At 45.9% G+C, this 17,197-nt stretch overlaps 1 protein-coding gene across 4 annotated transcripts; it reads right to left on the bottom strand.

The window, feature by feature from the left end:
• Positions 1–3,076: 3,076 nt before the first annotated feature.
• Positions 3,077–17,184, bottom strand: RBM14 (RNA binding motif protein 14). Of its 4 annotated transcripts, none has more exons than XM_054033555.1 (3): positions 16,142–17,184; positions 4,931–6,548; positions 3,077–3,786 (listed from the first exon to the last, which is right to left on the bottom strand). In XM_054033555.1, exons 1-3 carry the CDS (start codon positions 16,485–16,487, stop codon positions 3,579–3,581), a joined length of 2,172 nt encoding a protein of 723 aa, XP_053889530.1. In that variant the 5' UTR covers positions 16,488–17,184; the 3' UTR covers positions 3,077–3,578. The 4 variants fall into 4 exon arrangements, with proteins under 4 accessions (XP_053889530.1, XP_053889531.1, XP_053889533.1 ...); XM_054033556.1 differs by lacking the exon at positions 16,142–17,184 and adding an exon at positions 14,164–16,132; XM_054033558.1 differs by lacking the exon at positions 4,931–6,548 and having other exon boundaries at positions 3,077–3,227.
• Between the last annotated feature and the right edge of the window lie 13 nt (positions 17,185–17,197).

Genomic DNA, 17,197 nt, shown 5'->3' with positions numbered 1-17,197 from the left:
CCCTTAGAGATAGCTATGCCAACCTAACACCCAGTATAGGCAGCTCTAGGTCAAAGGATGAATTCTTCTGTTGATCTAGCTATCACCTCTCAGGGAGGTGGATTAACTACAGCACCAGAATACTTCCTGTTGCTGTAGTGAGTGTCGACATTGAGGCGCTACAGTGGCACAGCTGTGCTGTTGTAGCATTTTAAGTGTAGACATAGCCCGAGTTCCACAGACTAACTGGTAAGAGATAATATTTTTTCCACACACTCCAGTTTTGAATTTGTCACCTTATTTTCACATCCAGCCTCTTGCCAATTTCCCCCCCTAATAAAATAATCATGTATTAGAATTAAAATTTAACCCCCCCCACCCAAAAAAAATTAGGATTAGAACACAAGATAATTTTCTTTAAAAATAAATGAACTTCTACTGAATTTCACAATTCAAAGGCAAACAGATAGAACAATACAAAAAAAAACATTCTAGACATTTTAATAAACATCAGCAATGAAAAAACCTCAAACTTTGGTATATGAGATCAAAATTCAACCATGTGTTACTAGTTACATAAAAACACACAAAAATCAGTTACAATCAGTACAAAGCTACTTACTCATGTAGTAAGTGATTATAAAACTGTTGAGAAAGATTTTTGGCTTGATGATAAAAAAGCATTTAAACACAAGTTGAGCTAGATTCAGAACAGAAGTATGTACATAACCTAACTGTAAATTCTGCCCAAAGGACAGACACCATTTTCTACATGCATGAGTGACAAAGCTAAATTACCTAAAGTTAAAAAATACTTCTAATCTATAACATGTTAAACTTAAATTTCCATGTCCAACCCAGACTTTCAACAACAGCTACAGAACAGCAAGTGTACTAGGGACTGGATATTTGAGATGGAGCAGAGAATGTTACCTAAAAACTAAAAAATTTGCAAAAAGTTCACACCCACAGCTATATTTTCACCAATTCCAATAACTACAGAATTTCACAAAGTTTTCTGGGTACAAAATCATTGAACCATAATCTAAGTTTCCAACTGAAACTGTTTTCCTACTCAAGTTTAATCATTTACCTGTCTGCATTTATTTTTTAAGTGCATTTTAAGAAGTTAACAGGTTCGCTGGCAAGTCTAATGCCAACAAATTCACTCAACATACTGGAAAGCTAAAGATTTGTGGATATAGTAAGTGAAGCAAAATCTAAACAACCCAATAGGCAAGGCAACTGCATATCACATCAATTTCAAAATCAGATATAAATGACAAATGTATAAAAATATATATCTTCTAGAAAAAAGTTGAGGTAGCTCCTGCATTTGTCAATTTGGAGAGAGAATCTCAGTCTGGTGAGGTGGCTACAGCTCATGGACTACACAAAGGAAGCTTGATGAGAATTCACATTATCAGTCCTCTTGGTTTAGGACGGGACTGAGTAAATACAAAGGTGAATTATTCACTACCACCCAGGTGACACTTATAGCGGGAAAGAAGCCCTCACCAATAAAGAACACAATCTAGAATAAGAATTAAAATGCCTCGCATCCTAAAGAAGGAAATTAATGAGTCATCACTTTGGCTGGCCTGCGACAAAGATGCCCATCAAAATCACTCCTCCTCAAAGAGCTTCTAGAAAGAGCAGCATTATTGCTACTAATAAAAAAACCACTGGTGTCGCCATCAGGAGGGAGCAAGCAGGTTCTAACCCCAGTAGCTGCCATCATGGTCATGTGGTAGGTGCAGCCAGATGGAACATCAGGAAGAGTCCAGGAAGCAAGCTGGGATTTTGAACATCCCCCTAAAGTCCAGCAAGTCATAACCATTCTCGTCTGATCATCTTTTCTAGCATTCATCAAATCTACTCCCACCCCAATCCACTTGAAGGTGGGGCTCCTCCTTGATCCTTGCACTCACAGGTTGCTGTAGTGAGTGTCTACATTGAGGCACTACCCCTCTCTTGCTAACCTTACCTCTAGTGTGGAATCACAGTGTTCATGCAGAGAGACATCCTTTTCCTGTCCCCACTGTCTTCAGTCCTTCAGAAATCATTCCTTTAGTCTGCCCTTAAACATGTAGGCCACTTGCTTCTTCCTAGCTACTCTGCCATACTTAGAAAATTCAGAACATTCTCTCAAGGCAAGTCATTTCCTTAACCCTTGTCCTTCCCTTCTCTATGCCTGTCCTTTATCAGTTTCAGGCTCCATGTTTATCTAATTTATGCTGTAACAAATTCAGGGCAGGGACTGGAAGTTCAATTCTGGCATCATGTAGATGGCAAACACCTAATACCTTCAAATTGCAGGTTTAAATGCCCAGAAGAGCTGATGGAGAGCTCCACGCTGCAGAGGTAGATGAATCTGGTACCAGGCAGTGTCCTGGGGAGAGGTACTTTGGAATGGGAATTAAGATGAGGTGTTGACCCACTTTAGGAAATGAAGTCACCCACTGCTCTTCTCCCAAGCACATTTTCTGTTTAAACTATAAGCTCCCAGGGACCTCCGATATGACTTAAGGGGCACACCCATGGTCTAACAACAAATCTTACAGCACATGTTAAGAACAGAGATCTGGCCTGCTCTTGGACAATACTCCAGCTCTCTTTACTATTATGCACCAGTTGGCTACCACATTTCTTCCCTAGAGCTGGCTGCCTTGCAGTAGTGCTGTATGTATGCACTCATTAAAGTCCTTTGATTTACCTTTAGGATGAAAGGAAGAGAGTTAAAGAACATGGGACATTACTCCTGAAACCAATTAAACTGGAAAAAAAATACACCAGACAACTTTCTAAACTGTAAATAGCCCCCATTTTATTTACAGTCAATACAAAAACTAACTCATTTCAGATGTATAGATTCGAACATCACATCTACTGCAAAATTAACACCGGTGTAAAAAGAAAAAGGATTTTCATGTTACATAAAAGAGCATTTGCTCTTCTATTCAGAGAAAGCAATTGCTCGGGTTATAAAAACAATACTGAGCAACAGTCATTGTGAATTGCATTTATTAGGAATCCTGCATGAGCAGCTTATGTCTTACTAATAGAGACATTAGCATCAGGAGTCGCAAACAAAAACCGATTCCAGATATGCTATGGCATTCTTAGCCCTACTGGAGCACGAAGGAACTCGAGTCTTCGACTTTCAAAGACACAATGTGCAGCAGTCGTCTACATTGTTCCTGGGGTTGCAGGACAGGTTCTTCTTGAGATCATAAATTCAGATCATTCTAAAAACGCAACAAAAAAGGCAGCTGAAAATAAAATCCCCCAAAGTAAAAACCAGGAGAATGCTATTTGTGTTGGATGTAGTAGCATGTCTCAGACACGCCTCATACTATCGCCTCAAATAATTCTTTAATCAAGTGACATGAAGGAACAGAGCCAAAATGACAGGCTGTAATGACACCTGAGATAGCATGGGAGGGAAGGAAATTTAATAACTCAGAATCTGCAGAGAACTGAATGAGGAAGCCAGCCTAATAAAGACGCAGATTGGCTTTATGCTAAGAAAGCGTGTCCCAATGGGGAACATGTAATTAATGATACTGCCCCCATCTGGAACAGGAACCCCAACCCCACTACAGGCGGCGCTGGTAATTAGAATGTAGCCGAGCAGTATGCATATAATCGCCATAGGCACCCGAATAACGGGCATAGTCGGAATGCGGTTCTGGAAGACGGCGATAATCCAGCGGGGACTTTGTCGGCGAATGACGGTACACAAGTGGCGAGTCTGCTAAACGACGGTAATCTGAGAGGTCAGATAAACGGCGGTCAGAACTGTACCTGGTCAAGAAAAGAGACATTTAATGAATAAAACAAAAGGGTCCGTGATAGTGGCCTAACAGCGCCCTGCCTGGTTAAGCAATATATATATTGAGGAGACCCTCATGAGAGATCAGAATCTCTCCAGTGAAGACCATACCCGCAGAGCAACACTATTAGTACGTGTCTCACTAAGGCAAACCAGAGGAACTTGTGGGTTAATTAGTTCTTTTCAGAACAGTTCCTTAGCTATCTTTTACCTCCTTCGATGGATACCTCAAATATACATGTTAAATTTCCCCCAACTCTTAGGCAAGTAAATAGCGCATGGGAAAGCAAGAGCTGGATATGCCTGCCATTTCTCTTAACAAATGCAGCCCATTTACTTATTAAGCATTGAAAATAGGGAGGACTGGTCTGACGACTTATGGGGTTGAGGACATTGGTTAAAATCCAATCCAGGTCAGTAACGGTGGTCTCAGTCCAGTTCCTAGAGAGCAGGCACCTACAACACGGCACCACTACAACTGACAGTAGTTTGAGTCTTTCAGTCGCAGTTTAAACAGAGGTGCCAACCTGTGAGAGAAACTCAACTCCCCATCTTAGCCCTAAGGGTTGTAGTTCCAAGTGAGGGATAAGGCACACTGTGGTAGAGTGCATAATGCCATTGGCTGGGGTATACACGCCCTAGGTAGAAGAAATTTCCAGGCCCCAGGGCTGCCAATCTTGCAACTTTCACACAAAACTGAAAAAAAAACACTAAATAAATATCCAGTAGAATCTGCAGACCAGTAAGAGGGGTGCAGCAGCATATTATCCCACCCTTCACCCTAGCCAGACGCACCCGAAGCAAAAAAATTGTAAGGGGGCGGGGGGACTATGTAAGGATCTGTATTACTGCCAGAGCGGGAAGCCATTTTGTCATTTTAATAATGCATCGAGTTTCACCTCCCACCCTGTCAATGCTTCCAGAACAGTAAGTTAGTGTAATGTATTAGCAGGGGAATTTCCACTTTTTGGTGAAGCAGAACCAAGTTTATAAAGGCGAAGACCAATAGACTTGTATTGAGTCTGACTGCCTCTAGTCCCTTGGACAGCACATCGAGATCCTTGGACGAGAGGCTCTATTTATGTGCAAAGTATTATCACTGGCTTAGCAGCATACCTTTTAGCCAAAGCAGATGATTTTTTGAAAGGATCGTCATAGCCAGCACTCCGTGGAGGAGAAAGGCGGGTGCGTTCGTATGGTGGTGCGATGGCAGCAGCAGCAGCAGAAGACTGAGACAGTCCCAAATATGGGGTTGCTTGTTGTCCAAGCTGGGTTGGCCCATCATATGCGGTCACAGGCTGAGCTCTGAAAGTGACTGCCAAGGGAACAGAGGAGGGCTGCTGTGCTGTATATGAAGCTGACATTGAGTTTGAAGACTGTGTTCTATAGGGTGTGGTCAGTGGAGCAGAGACCTGTGATTTGTAGGAAGCTGCTGCAGACTGATTGCTATAAGATGCAGCCAGAGTGGATGCAGGCTGGGTGCCATAGGTTGCTGAGAGCACAGCTGTAGGCTGGGCACCATACGAGGCTGAATGACCGGCCACAGGCTGGGCGCCATACGAGGCTGAATGACCGGCCACAGGCTGGGCGCCATACGAGGCTGCGAGAGCAGTTGCAGGCTGGGCGCCATACGAGGCTGAATGGCCAGCCACAGGCTGAGCTCCATATGAGGCTGAGAGAGTAGCTGCAGGCTGGGCTCCATAAGAGGTTGAGTGGCTGTCCACAGGCTGGGCTCCATAAGAAGCCAAGTGGCTGGCTGCAGGCTGGGCTCCATAGGCGGCTGCGTGTGTGGCCACAGGCTGGGCTCCATAGGTGGCTGTGTGACCAGCTGCAGACTGAGCTGCATAGGCAGCGGCTGCATGTGTGGCTGTTGGCTGAGCTCCATAGGAGGCTGAGTAACCAGCCACAGGCTGAGTACCATAAGAGGCTGCATGCGAGGCTGAAGGCTGAGCTCCATAGGATGATGCTAGTGTTGCTGTGGACTGGACCCCATAAGAGGCTAACTGGGAAGCTGCAGCCTGGGTGTTGTAAGCAGCAGCAGCCTGAGCGCTGTAGGAATTTAGTGATGAGGCTGCAGGCTGGGTATTAGAAGCTCCTAGTGAAACAGAGGACTGGGTTCTGTAAGTATTTCCAAGTGAGGTCGAGGGCTGGGCCCTGTAAGATGCTGCCTGTCCCGTTGTTGGCTGGGGTCTGTAAGACATTCCGAGAGATGCAGAGGGCTGGGCTCTGTAGGTTGCACCCAGTGAGGTTGATGGCTGAGCTCTGTAGGATGCTGGTTGTGCTGTCATGGGTAGCGACACAGTGGCAAAACCGATTCTTGTTGGTGATCGTCGAATTGGGCTTCTGTCCCTTCCAAAATATGAGGGAGATGCTTGCCTTGTCTGAGTGTCAAAGGAGTTGTATTTGCTTGAAGTGTTGGTGCCACCAAAGCGCTGCTGATAATCGTAGAGCGAGGATGCAGTGTATCCTGCAGAGACTGATGGATATGTAGAGTCTGTAGGCCTAAGCTGCTCGTAACCGTCGATCTTGGGTTGATATTTCTCTCTAAAGTCCACACTTGCTCTCTTGCTCTTGTCAGCATTGATGCCTGCCTGGGCATTTTGTCCTGCCCCCTTTTTCTGAACATTAGTAGAGAGTTCCACATTGACTCTTCTTCCTTTCACTTCCTTTCCGTTAAGATTTTCGATGGCAACTTTTGCATCTGCTTCTTTCTCCATGTGAACAAATGCATAGTCTGATAAAGTAGACAGAGGGTTATCAGTGAAGAAGACAAGACATTTTATTACAGGATCGAACACTTAACAGATGCACGCATCTCTCTGCTATTACTTAAATGCACTTTGGGTATAAACAGAGTCTGTATTGTAGCCTTCCTAATAAACTGCGGGCTGGCAACTAAATTACCCCAATTTACCATAGCTGCTACATTATGAAAACTGCAGTCTATTCTAAAAAAAAAAAAGTAGAGAAAACCCACCAGTATCTAATCACGGCACAGAAAGAAATCCATGTGCTCAGTAGGTTTGTTTACAAATACCCTCAAATAGTTCCACAAATACCCTCAAATAGTTCCCAAAATCTTAAATTCTGCAATATTGTCTCATTCAGTTCGGAGAACACAGAGCCAAATTGAAGTTTATGGAGTCATACCAGAGTTTACTTTAGTCCATTTTGTACCATTAAAGAACATGTAACCAATACAGTTTTCTTGAAATTTCAGGAAGGAAACTATCACTAGCCATCCACAAACTAGAGATTCTTCCAGCAGCTCATGCTAATCTTGCAAAAAATCATCCAAACTAATCTGCTTTGGAACCCTCTAGTTTGTCAAAGATATTACACTGCAGAATACAAACTTAAACAGGGTTAAGAGGACTGTATTTAATATCTACAAAAGAATCTTTAATAAAATATATTTAGTCAGTGGAGTGAGCAATCAATTTAAATATTTGTGAAAATCAAGTATGTCAGAACATCTAGAACCGAGACTGGGCACCTTTTATATTTTAAACAGCCAAATAAGTAGAAAAAAGTAGCAGCCTCTTGACTATTCTGACTTTAATAATCCTGAAACTCGGTATGGGTAAGCTTTACAATTACATTGAAAAATTCAGTATTTCAGAAGGATTTACCTCTAGTTTCTCAACTTATTTTTAATTAAAAAAAAAAAGCACATTTTCTGTGCTGCATCATACAACCAAATCTACTGACATTTTCATTTGCAGTGCAGGGAAGAGTTACTTTAATGTCTACATATATTAATAATTTAGTATTTTCACCTCTCACTTACAGAAACTGTATGGTTACCCTTAGTTTTTTCTAAAAATAATTGTTTTAGTCTGTGGCAGGACCTCAGGTTGAACATAATAGCTACAGACGCTCCCTGGGTTACGCAAGACCCGAATTACGCAAATTCACACTTATGGAAAAAGTTCCATAAGCCAGAAATAGGATTTTCAAGTTGCGGAAATTTTTGCGTAACGTATGGGTATACGTTTCCAACGTGCATACACAAATTTTGTGTAAGGCTTTCCAGAACAGAACGATTGCGTAAGTCAGGGGGTGTCTGTATAGCAAATTCAAAGCTACAGCGGCTCAGATAACTATCTTACACACAGAAATCTAGAATGATATCTTCTTATAAGCATAATTCTAGTCTATACCAGCAAAACACTTGAAGTGACTATTACATTTATGACACGACAGGAGCTAGGGAATGTTCCAACAGCAGTAATTCTAAAGCAGTTTAGAAAAAATACACTTACAAGAAACTAGACTTTTACTGAACACAAAGCAAATGTCTAATCCAATATTTCATAATTTAGATCCCTATACTCTAAAGGACATAGAGCCAACCCCACATGCAGAGGACACCATAGGAATTAACAGCTCAAGGGATTAAAATCAGCCCACACAAACCCCATTGCTCAACTTCCCTGCTACAATCCAGAATCCAGGCCCTGCTATTCCTCCACTCCCATATTGAGGGCCGTGGCAAGTCATTTCAATTTATTTGCCTCTGGAGTCTCCAACGTTTTATAATGAACGAGGAGAAAGTAACTGGCTACTCATGGACTGGACATTCTTAGCAGGCGGAGCACAAATCACAAGATCATTTTTTGGGGACCCTGAAGCAACGGGAGCCTTTTCCAATGTACTGAATCCCAGTATGCAAGGACTGACTTGGGACCAGCAACATGGGAAGCTGCACTATCCCTGGTGGGCACCCTTCTCCAGGAGTTCTATAGGCTTAGGAACTCAGAAGTGCCATGGTAAGGATTCTTAGTGTTCAAACACGGCTTCTGCTGGCCTACTTCACAAATAGGCCATCTTTCTCAACCAACAAAACAGAATGGAAATACCAAATTTAATCTGGAAATGAAGGAGTTGGAGCCATGCTGTACCCCAAACCCCATCCCTCCTTTCCAAGGGCTCACTTGGCCCAATAGGGCCCTACCAGCAAGGTTGGCTTCCAATGATCCAAACTGTTGAGCTAGAAAAACATCTGACTGTATAGGCAAGCAAGATCTGCCGGTGTCCAAACACATCAGATGCACCAATACCTCACAGGCTCTCTTAAAAGTACCTACAACCATCCTTCCGCTATTACCAGCAGGGCCAAATGAAACCTTGGGATTTCCCCTGAGTTCAGCAAGGCCTTATATACTTCAAGGAGTTGTGGAGATCTTGCCTGCTCTTGTTATTGCCCTTCATGTTTGGTGAATGGTGAGAAGCTGGTGTTTTTTGCACACCAATAATGCTGTAGCTGATTTCTGCCTATAGAAGCAGGTGGTCCCAAGGACTCTGCACTAGAAAAATAGTTTTCAGCAATACTTTTATGGTGCAATCTTTCAGTAAGTGGGCATAACAATCTGTTGTTCATGTGTGATGGTCAGGTCTATGAAAATAGATTCATAGATTCAATTTGTATATTTTAAGGCCAGAAGGGACCATTATAATCATGTACTCTGACCTCCTGCATAACATGGGCAAGATAATCCCACCCAGTGACTGCTGAATCCAGCCTGTTTTGGGCAGAGATAGAATGTATCTGAAAAAGAGGCATACACAATTTCAACATAGAGACTCCAACTGATGAAGAATTTCCCACATCCCTTGGTAATCTAGTCCAAATAGAGTAGTGCTATAGGAATCACAATGATTTGTTCAGACCTAGGCAGCTAAAAAAATTGAAAAATAAATCTCTCAAAGTCTCTCGAGAAGTCAGCAAACATCTCAACACACTTGAGTTGGCTGTGCAGATTACACCATACTCGACTGTTATCAACCACCTGCAAGTGAAGATAAGGGCATTAAAGTAATTCAGGTGAAACACTCAGAATTCACTTTCTCCAGTAATTACAGGAGAGCCATCACCACTATTTATGGTTTGGTTCTTTCATTCTCTTCCTGAATTAAAACAGACCCCAGAGCTCAGCACTTTCTGAGCACATTAGAACCCTGGAGAAAGGGCTCCCTATTGCCCAATGAACAAAGCATATGGGAGCATCTGTGCTGGTCAGTTCCTATATGGTGAACATTTGGCATGTGGCGTAAATTATATAAATTGCATGACAGAAGGCAGGCTGAATACTCTTGAATTGGTCAGTTCAAGTGATGATTGGTAGAGGAAAAAGCAGCAACATTGCTACACAACCTTTGAGGATAAGACATTCAGCAACAGTATTAGCAAATCAGTACGAAAATGCAGAGGGCCACAGCGAAGGGTTCTCATGCTAAATGGGGGACTTGGGTTCAGGCCTGAGCCCAAAACATCAAGCCCTAGGCCAAAGCTTTGGGGAGAAGGGCTGGCAAGATCCTTTGAAGGGAAAAACTGCAGCTGACAACACCAAAATTGAGATCCCTCTCCATCCTCAAAATCAGGCTGTGCAAGGCATAGCACAGGGAAGGGATTATTATTTACAGTGAAGAAAAAGTTAATAGGCCATGCCTCCAGTGGCACTAGTACACACAGGTTCTGTCGGTTACAGTTAATCGGGTCACAATCAACGGCGAGTCTAGGTCACTCAAATCTAGCCCATACAACAGGTGACACTTGGAGTTTTTTCTTGGGACCCATGTGTAAGAGGCCTTATTTACCTCAATAGGAAGGGAAAATAACTATGCAATTAGAGATGTTATTGTTCCACAACACCACACTCTGAAATGAGTCCAAGGCACACTCAGGCACTGCAAAGCTGAGCTGGGCCCTGGGGAGAGAAGGGTAACCCAACTGCAGCAACAGGCAGCACACAATATGGAGAGAGTATGTTGTATTTAATATTAGGTCCTGGAAATTATGCCTTTCATCACCTTGCCCTGGATGAAGAACTTTATAACATTCAGAAGGAACATACAGCTCATGTGCAGACACGACTGAGTACATTGGGATCATTTGATTCAGTCAGGAAGCTGGGAAGTCTGCCACAGAATATTAGAATATAGTGGATGAAAAGCTAGGGGTATTTGATGTGGGTGAGGGGGCCCTTTTTAGCCACAATATTTGGATTAGGAAAATTATTTTCTCCTAAGACACCATGCTGGAAGTGAGAGGAAGTTAAACCCCTCTGAGGAAGGGCAAGGGGTCGATTAAGGGATATTTGCCTGTGCCACGAAGTGTATATTTAGAGGAAAGGGAGGCTGCATGGAGCTCTTTGCAAATAGACAAACAAAAAGGCAGTAAAAAAGTGATAAAGGAAATAATATAGCACCAAAAGAGAAGGATAGCTAAAAGGAAATGAGAGGAAAGGGGGAAGAGACAGCACTAACACAGAAAGCTACTGCTATCCCCCTGCTAGGATCTGGGGATAGAGCTGCTCCCAAGCCCTTGAGGCAAGGAAGTCTGTTGCCTTTCATTACCCTGGATTATGGGCTTTGGCCAGCCCTTCAAAGTTGTGCAATCCCCTAGAAGTGCTGGGATGATACAGGTGTATATGGGCCCCAAAAGAACTGTAGTTGATTGGCTGTTATGGTATTGTTTTTAAGAACAGCTGCATGGGCACAGAGGCTGGGCCTGGAAGGGGCATTTACACTGGTGAAGGAGAAATGGTTACACACACTGCATTTGGTGGAGGTCCATATCACTTGAAACAGCTCTGCAGATGCAAGGGAAAGGAATACCAACCCCTGCTCCATGATTGTGCGTCCCAGAGAGCAGAGTAATTGCCTTTGATTATACAAGTAATTTGAGGAATGAGGCATTCAAAGGTGGCATGAAGCTGAAAAGCGTGCAGTATTGGTTACTGGCCCTGAGATACCATCGCTAATGTATCTCACTCAATGTACAGCTCCTACATAAGGGAAAGGGGTGGTGGTGGGATGTCCATTAAATGTTCCCATATAAGTGTCACACATGACGACGGCTCCGGGACATTAGCAAGTGGCGCAGGATATAAAAGGAATTTTTATGCAGGGGAGAAGTAGGGCGGTTGGCTTCAACAGTACCTCACTCACTCACTGGCCCACATCACTAGTATTCCAGGACAAGTAGAGAGGTGTTGGCAACTTGGAAATGATGTATTTGACAATAGGCTCATGAACAGCCTGATGGTGCAGGGTGCACTTATGAGAATATATCCACCTTTGAGGGCATTATCTAAGGCTTAGGGAAATGTACCTGACAGGTACTAACCCTACATCTAAGCCTAACAGCTAGAGATAAATGCCTGTGCTACCGTAAAGCAACAGTAATATAAAGCAATATATATATTTCAATATAAAGCAACAGTAATTATGTGTGTTATGTTTAGCTCCAGAACTTAAATCATTTTATGTAATAATTATGTTACTGGAGCTGATGGAGTAGCCGATAATTTCAGATATATTGTTCAATGAATTTCAGCAGCATTCATCAGATCATAGTCAAACAGTTGACTATAATGATTATAAAGTCTGCCAAATTCCAGTGAAGCTGGAACAATAATTGTGAATACTATTCACTCATCTCTACTGCTTTATTAGACCTTCTCTCTTGCCCTGCAACCTAAATCCTCAGACTGTATTGTCTTGTCCAATTTACCCCATTAATCTCTCCTGCCCATACACTCCTATGTTCACTTGAAAATGTTACCAGACTCCAAAGAGCCAGAGGAGTAAACATATTGGTCAGACTGATATAAAAGGAAACTATCTTTCCACTATCCCTTGAACTCTGCCTGATGGCTCCACCATCCAAAATATGACCCCATATTTCCTCCTTTGGTTGCTATCCTTCCTCTATCCATGTCACCCTCTGATTCTCCTGGCAGTGACCAGGTTGTGTGAGATCTCTGCTCCTTTACTCTTCCCCTCAACCTTCTGGCTGCTGCAATGGTTGTGTCCTATTTCTGCATTCTTCTCCCCTTGGAAGAGCACCTCCACACACCCACAAAGACCGCACTGTCACAGTGAAGGACTGGAGGGATGTTAGATGCTGTTGGCACCTTTGATGTCACACTTCATCACCTGCCTGTACCAATTGAAGAGACCTCACAGCTCCAGCAGGTATAGGGGTTGAATTGAGGGCGGGGTGTGCTCCTTGAAGAGGTGAGGTGGGATGGGGTGAATACCTTTGTCAGTGTACTATTCCATGCATCCATACTGCTGAAAGAGACCTCACACAGCTCCTTACTGTGGCAGAAGAATATGGATTAAGGCAGTATCTGCCCCAGGAAGTTTAAAGTGGATGTTTACCCACTTGCTGGTGGAAGAAAGTAAATGCTCCGTGAAAGGGGGGTTGGGAGCAGTCAGTACCTTTGTTGATGTTGCACTCCGCAACAGTACCTGAAACAACCCCTTCATCTCTCCACTGGTGTGTGTATGGGGGGCAGCGGGTTATGGAGAGTATCTGCCCCATGGGGAGTGAGGACTGATGCAGTCAGCACCTTTTAGGTCACATTGCATTATGGACTTATACTGCCAAAAGAACTCCAGTAACTCCCTACTGGTGCAAAGACAGGGAATTTGGGGGGCATTATTTGCTTCATGAAGGATTAGAAGGGGTCTCTGCCCCCAGATAGGGGGAAATTTCTATACCTCAGGCCCGTGTTGCTGAAAAAGCCTCTGCCACTCCCCACTAGTGCAGGACAGAGAGATTGGGGGCAATACCTGCTCCACGGGAAGACTGGTACTTTTGATGTTACATGCTTTGCTGTTGGCTTGCTTTGCCAAAGAGGCCCCAAAGTCCCCCACTGGTGCAGAGAGGAGTTGGGGTAGTATATGTCCCAAGAAAAATGTGGGGCAATTGGTACCTATGGTAACATCTGACTTCACAGATGCATACTGGTGGATTGATATTGGTGGGGGGCTTCACCTCATGAGGATGTTGGTACCTTGGACTACATGGCACTCCACTACAAGCCCATATTGCTGGGAAGAAAGGGAAAGACGGAGGGAGGAGGTGTCTGCCCATAATCAAGTGGTCAGTATCTTTAACCATGTGGCACTCCACCACAGGCTGGAATTGCTAGGGTGAAGGAAGATATTAGACTTAGTCGTGTGGTGTGGGCCCTGCTCCGCTGAGAGGATTGGTATCTTCGACTGTTACACTCTGACATTCTATACCTTAGAGGAGCATCCTGTAACCTCCATATTCCTCATTTTTATATAACCGTGATCTTACATATAAAGCATGCCTTATAAGGTATCTGGGGAAAAGTTATCATCTGCTGAAAGTCATTTCTCTATCCATATATGTATCTCATTAATGTATATGAAGTTATGAGAATTGTGTTGTATGGTTGTCACTAAAACATTTTGTCAGTTGGGGAATCGGTCAGATATTAGCTCCCCAGAGGCAACAGCAAGGAAAGTAACCAAACGTCCCAACTACAACCACTGTCCAGCACGGGAGCTACAATTCAATGACTCACCTGCATGAGGCCACACCAGGGGAATTGCTCAATCTTGGCTGGAGACTTAGCAGTGCCCCCAAACATGCCTGGACTTGTGATCCCCAAGCACATGGGACTGAGGGAATAAAACAGAACACAGTGGCCCCATGCTGGGCCTTTCTCCTTCACCCACCTACACTGCAAGCAACAAGGACACTGAAGACTCCAACTGAGGGGACTGCCCCAGATTTCAAGTGTGAAATCTGTATACTATGAACTGCAATATCCAGTGCAGTGAAGAAAACTGCTTAATCTAGATGTTGCCCAGTCTAATAGGGTTGAGAGTTTAGACTGCGTGCTTATATTTTATGTACTTTTGGTAACTATCTCTGACTTTTTGCCTAACACTCATAGTCACTTAAAATCTTCTGTTGTCAATACATTTGTTTTACTGTTAATCTTTACCAGTGAGTTTGTATGAAGTGTGTGGCAAATCTGCTCATGTTTTGCAAAGGCTGGTGTATATCCACTTTCCATTGATGAAGTGGTGAACCAGTTAATAAATCATCTTGAGCAATGCCTGGGGTGCAAGGCTAGGAGCTGGGGGGGATTGGGCTGGTGCCTTTCCCTGTGTGATTCATGAGTGGCTCTGGGAGCATTCATGCAATCTAGGAGGGTGTGGGGCTCCACAAGCAGTTGTGCTGAATGATAACAGTGCTTGGAGGGGTTTACTGCTGGTCACTAGCAAGGTATTGTGAAAGACAGCCCAAGCTGGAGAGTTCAGGGGGCACAGCGGTCCCACAGTCCCAGGCTGCACCCCAGAGATCCCATCACACACTCCATCATGATTAGGGCTCCGTGTTTGTCACACACAGAGGTGACAACCTCTGCAGCACCCAGCCGCTCGGGCAGCGGTCCCAGGGCACCTGGAACAGCTGCTGGCCCCGAGGGCTCCCCATCACCAGTAGTGCCCCTCCCCCGCAGCTGGTGCCATGGGCTTTCCAAGATTCAATTGGGGTATTAATGGTATAAGTCATGGGCAGGCCATGGGCCATGATTTTTTTGTTTCTGTCCATGACTTTTACTAAAAATACCCATGATTAAATCGTAGCCTTAATCATGACTCATGGGCCCATACTGCTGGGGAGAGGGGATTCTAGCCCCAGGGAGAGGTTGGTTGAAGGGATTCCTACCCCATGGGGGAGAAGAGAGTTGGTATCTTTGCCCACATCACATTCCATCTCAGGCCTGTACTGAGGGTGGGGAGTGCCAGGGAACCACCGGCCGCATCACACTCCACCATGGGTCTGTGGGGGAGGAGGGGAAAAATGAGCCCAGGGTTGGTACCTTTCACCATGCTGCACTCCACCATGGGTTAGTACCAGAGTTTGGGGGTGTGTGGGGGGGGATGGGGAACCCAGCAGAGGGAACCTTTCACCACAGGTCGGTACCAGGTGGTCATGGAACCCAGAGGTTAGTATCTTTCACCACATCGCACTCCACCATGAGCCAGTACTGTGAGTGGAGAGTGGGGGGGAGGGGAGATCTCAGGGGTTGGTTCCTTTTACCACGTTGCACTCCACCTCAGGCTAGTACCAGGAGTGGGGAACTTGAGGATCCTGGAGGTCACTACCTTTGTCTACGTTGTACTCCACCACAGGCCGATACCAGGGGTGGGTCAGAGAACCCAGGGGTCAGTACCTTTCACCATGTCACACTCCATCATGGGCTGGCAGCAGGGGTGTAAAGTCCTTGTCCCAGGGAGAGCAATATCCCAGGGATCGGTCTCTGACCACTTCGCACTCCACTACCAGCCGGTACCAAGGGTGGGAGGGGTCCATGTCGCACTCCACCATGGGCAGGGAACCACGTTACACTCCACCATGAGCTGGTATCAGGAAGAGGGGGAGGGGGATCCCTGTCCCGAGGTCGGTACCTTTCCCCACGTCGCACTCCACCACGGGCCGGTACCGGGGAAGGGGGGATATTAGGGAACCGGGGAAGGGGGGGTCGGTACCTTTCACCACGTCGCACTCCACCACGGGCCCGTACTGCTGGAAGAGCGCCCGCAGCTCTCCACTGGTGCAGGCCGCCGAAACATTACCCACGAAGATCTTGCAGGTGTTGGTGGGCCGCGGGCGGGACGGCTCCACCACGATGCGGCGGCCGTGCAGCTGGTGCCCGTTGAGCTGGGCGATGGCGCGGACAGCGGCCGCCTCATCCCGCAGGTGCACGAAGGCGAACTGCTTCATGAGAGCCACGCCGAGCACCGGCCCCACCGCGCCCGTGAACAGCTCGCCCAGTTCCTCGGCCGTGGCCTCCTCGGGCACGTTCCCCACGAACAGCTTCACTCCGGGACGCATGGCCGCGGCCGAGCTGGCACCGTGACGCCTGACAAAATGGCGGCAGCACCTCAGACCCTCCGAACGCTCAGATGGGAAGGAAAGAGGAAGGCACCACCCGGCCGTCAACACGCCTGCGCAGCGCGCTGAATGCCACCGCCTCCGAGCAACTGCGCCTGCGAAGAGAGACACTCGGCTAATGCCGCGCCTGCGTACTACTAGTGTCTTGCGCACTCCTGCCCCTCCATCCGCGCCCCTGCTCTTCTCCTAGCAACGTCGTTGCGCCTGCGCACTTGAGTCCCAACCGCCTGTAACCTGTTTTACATCCGTCACAATCCGCGCCGCCGGCCCTAGCGCGCCTGCGTATTTCCGGCATCTCCCTCCCTTCCCTTGCGCAGTGACGAATGCACCTATCCGAGCCTCTGGGCACATGCGCAACGCACGACCTTGCGTTAACTCGCCAGTAAACAAAATGGTGCTCCCGCCACCCACGTGCAGAGTGCTCCCTTTCGCCCTCAGGCTCCGGCAGGGTGATAGGCAGGCTCCGCCCACACCCAGTGACCGCCTCATGTTCTTTTTCTGTCACGGGAACTACTCCCTCTCCCCAGCTGGGTGAGTGAGATCTCCCCACTCTCCTGCTGGGGGATTAGGGATTCCCCCTTTCCCAAATGCCCCACCTCCAAGGCACCTGCCACCCAGCCCCAGAACCTATCCCAGAGACGATGTGCCTT

The sequence above is a fragment of the Malaclemys terrapin genome, chromosome 7 (assembly GCF_027887155.1).
Source record: "Malaclemys terrapin pileata isolate rMalTer1 chromosome 7, rMalTer1.hap1, whole genome shotgun sequence".
NCBI classification, from domain to species: Eukaryota; Metazoa; Chordata; order Testudines; family Emydidae; genus Malaclemys; species Malaclemys terrapin.
This window is presented reverse-complemented; position numbering and strand designations above follow the sequence as displayed.

Excerpts from the sequence above, each read along its gene's own strand:
- RBM14 (XM_054033555.1), bottom strand. The coding sequence starts at position 16,487 with ATGCGTCCCGGAGTGAAGCTGTTCGTGGGGAACGTGCCCGAGGAGGCC. Across the intron at positions 6,549-16,141 it reads GGAGTGCGACGTGGTGAAAG|ACTATGCATTTGTTCACATG; the intron begins GTACCGACCCCC and ends CTACTTTATCAG. Across the intron at positions 3,787-4,930 it reads TCATCTGCTTTGGCTAAAAG|GTACAGTTCTGACCGCCGTT; the intron begins GTATGCTGCTAA and ends TTTCTTGACCAG.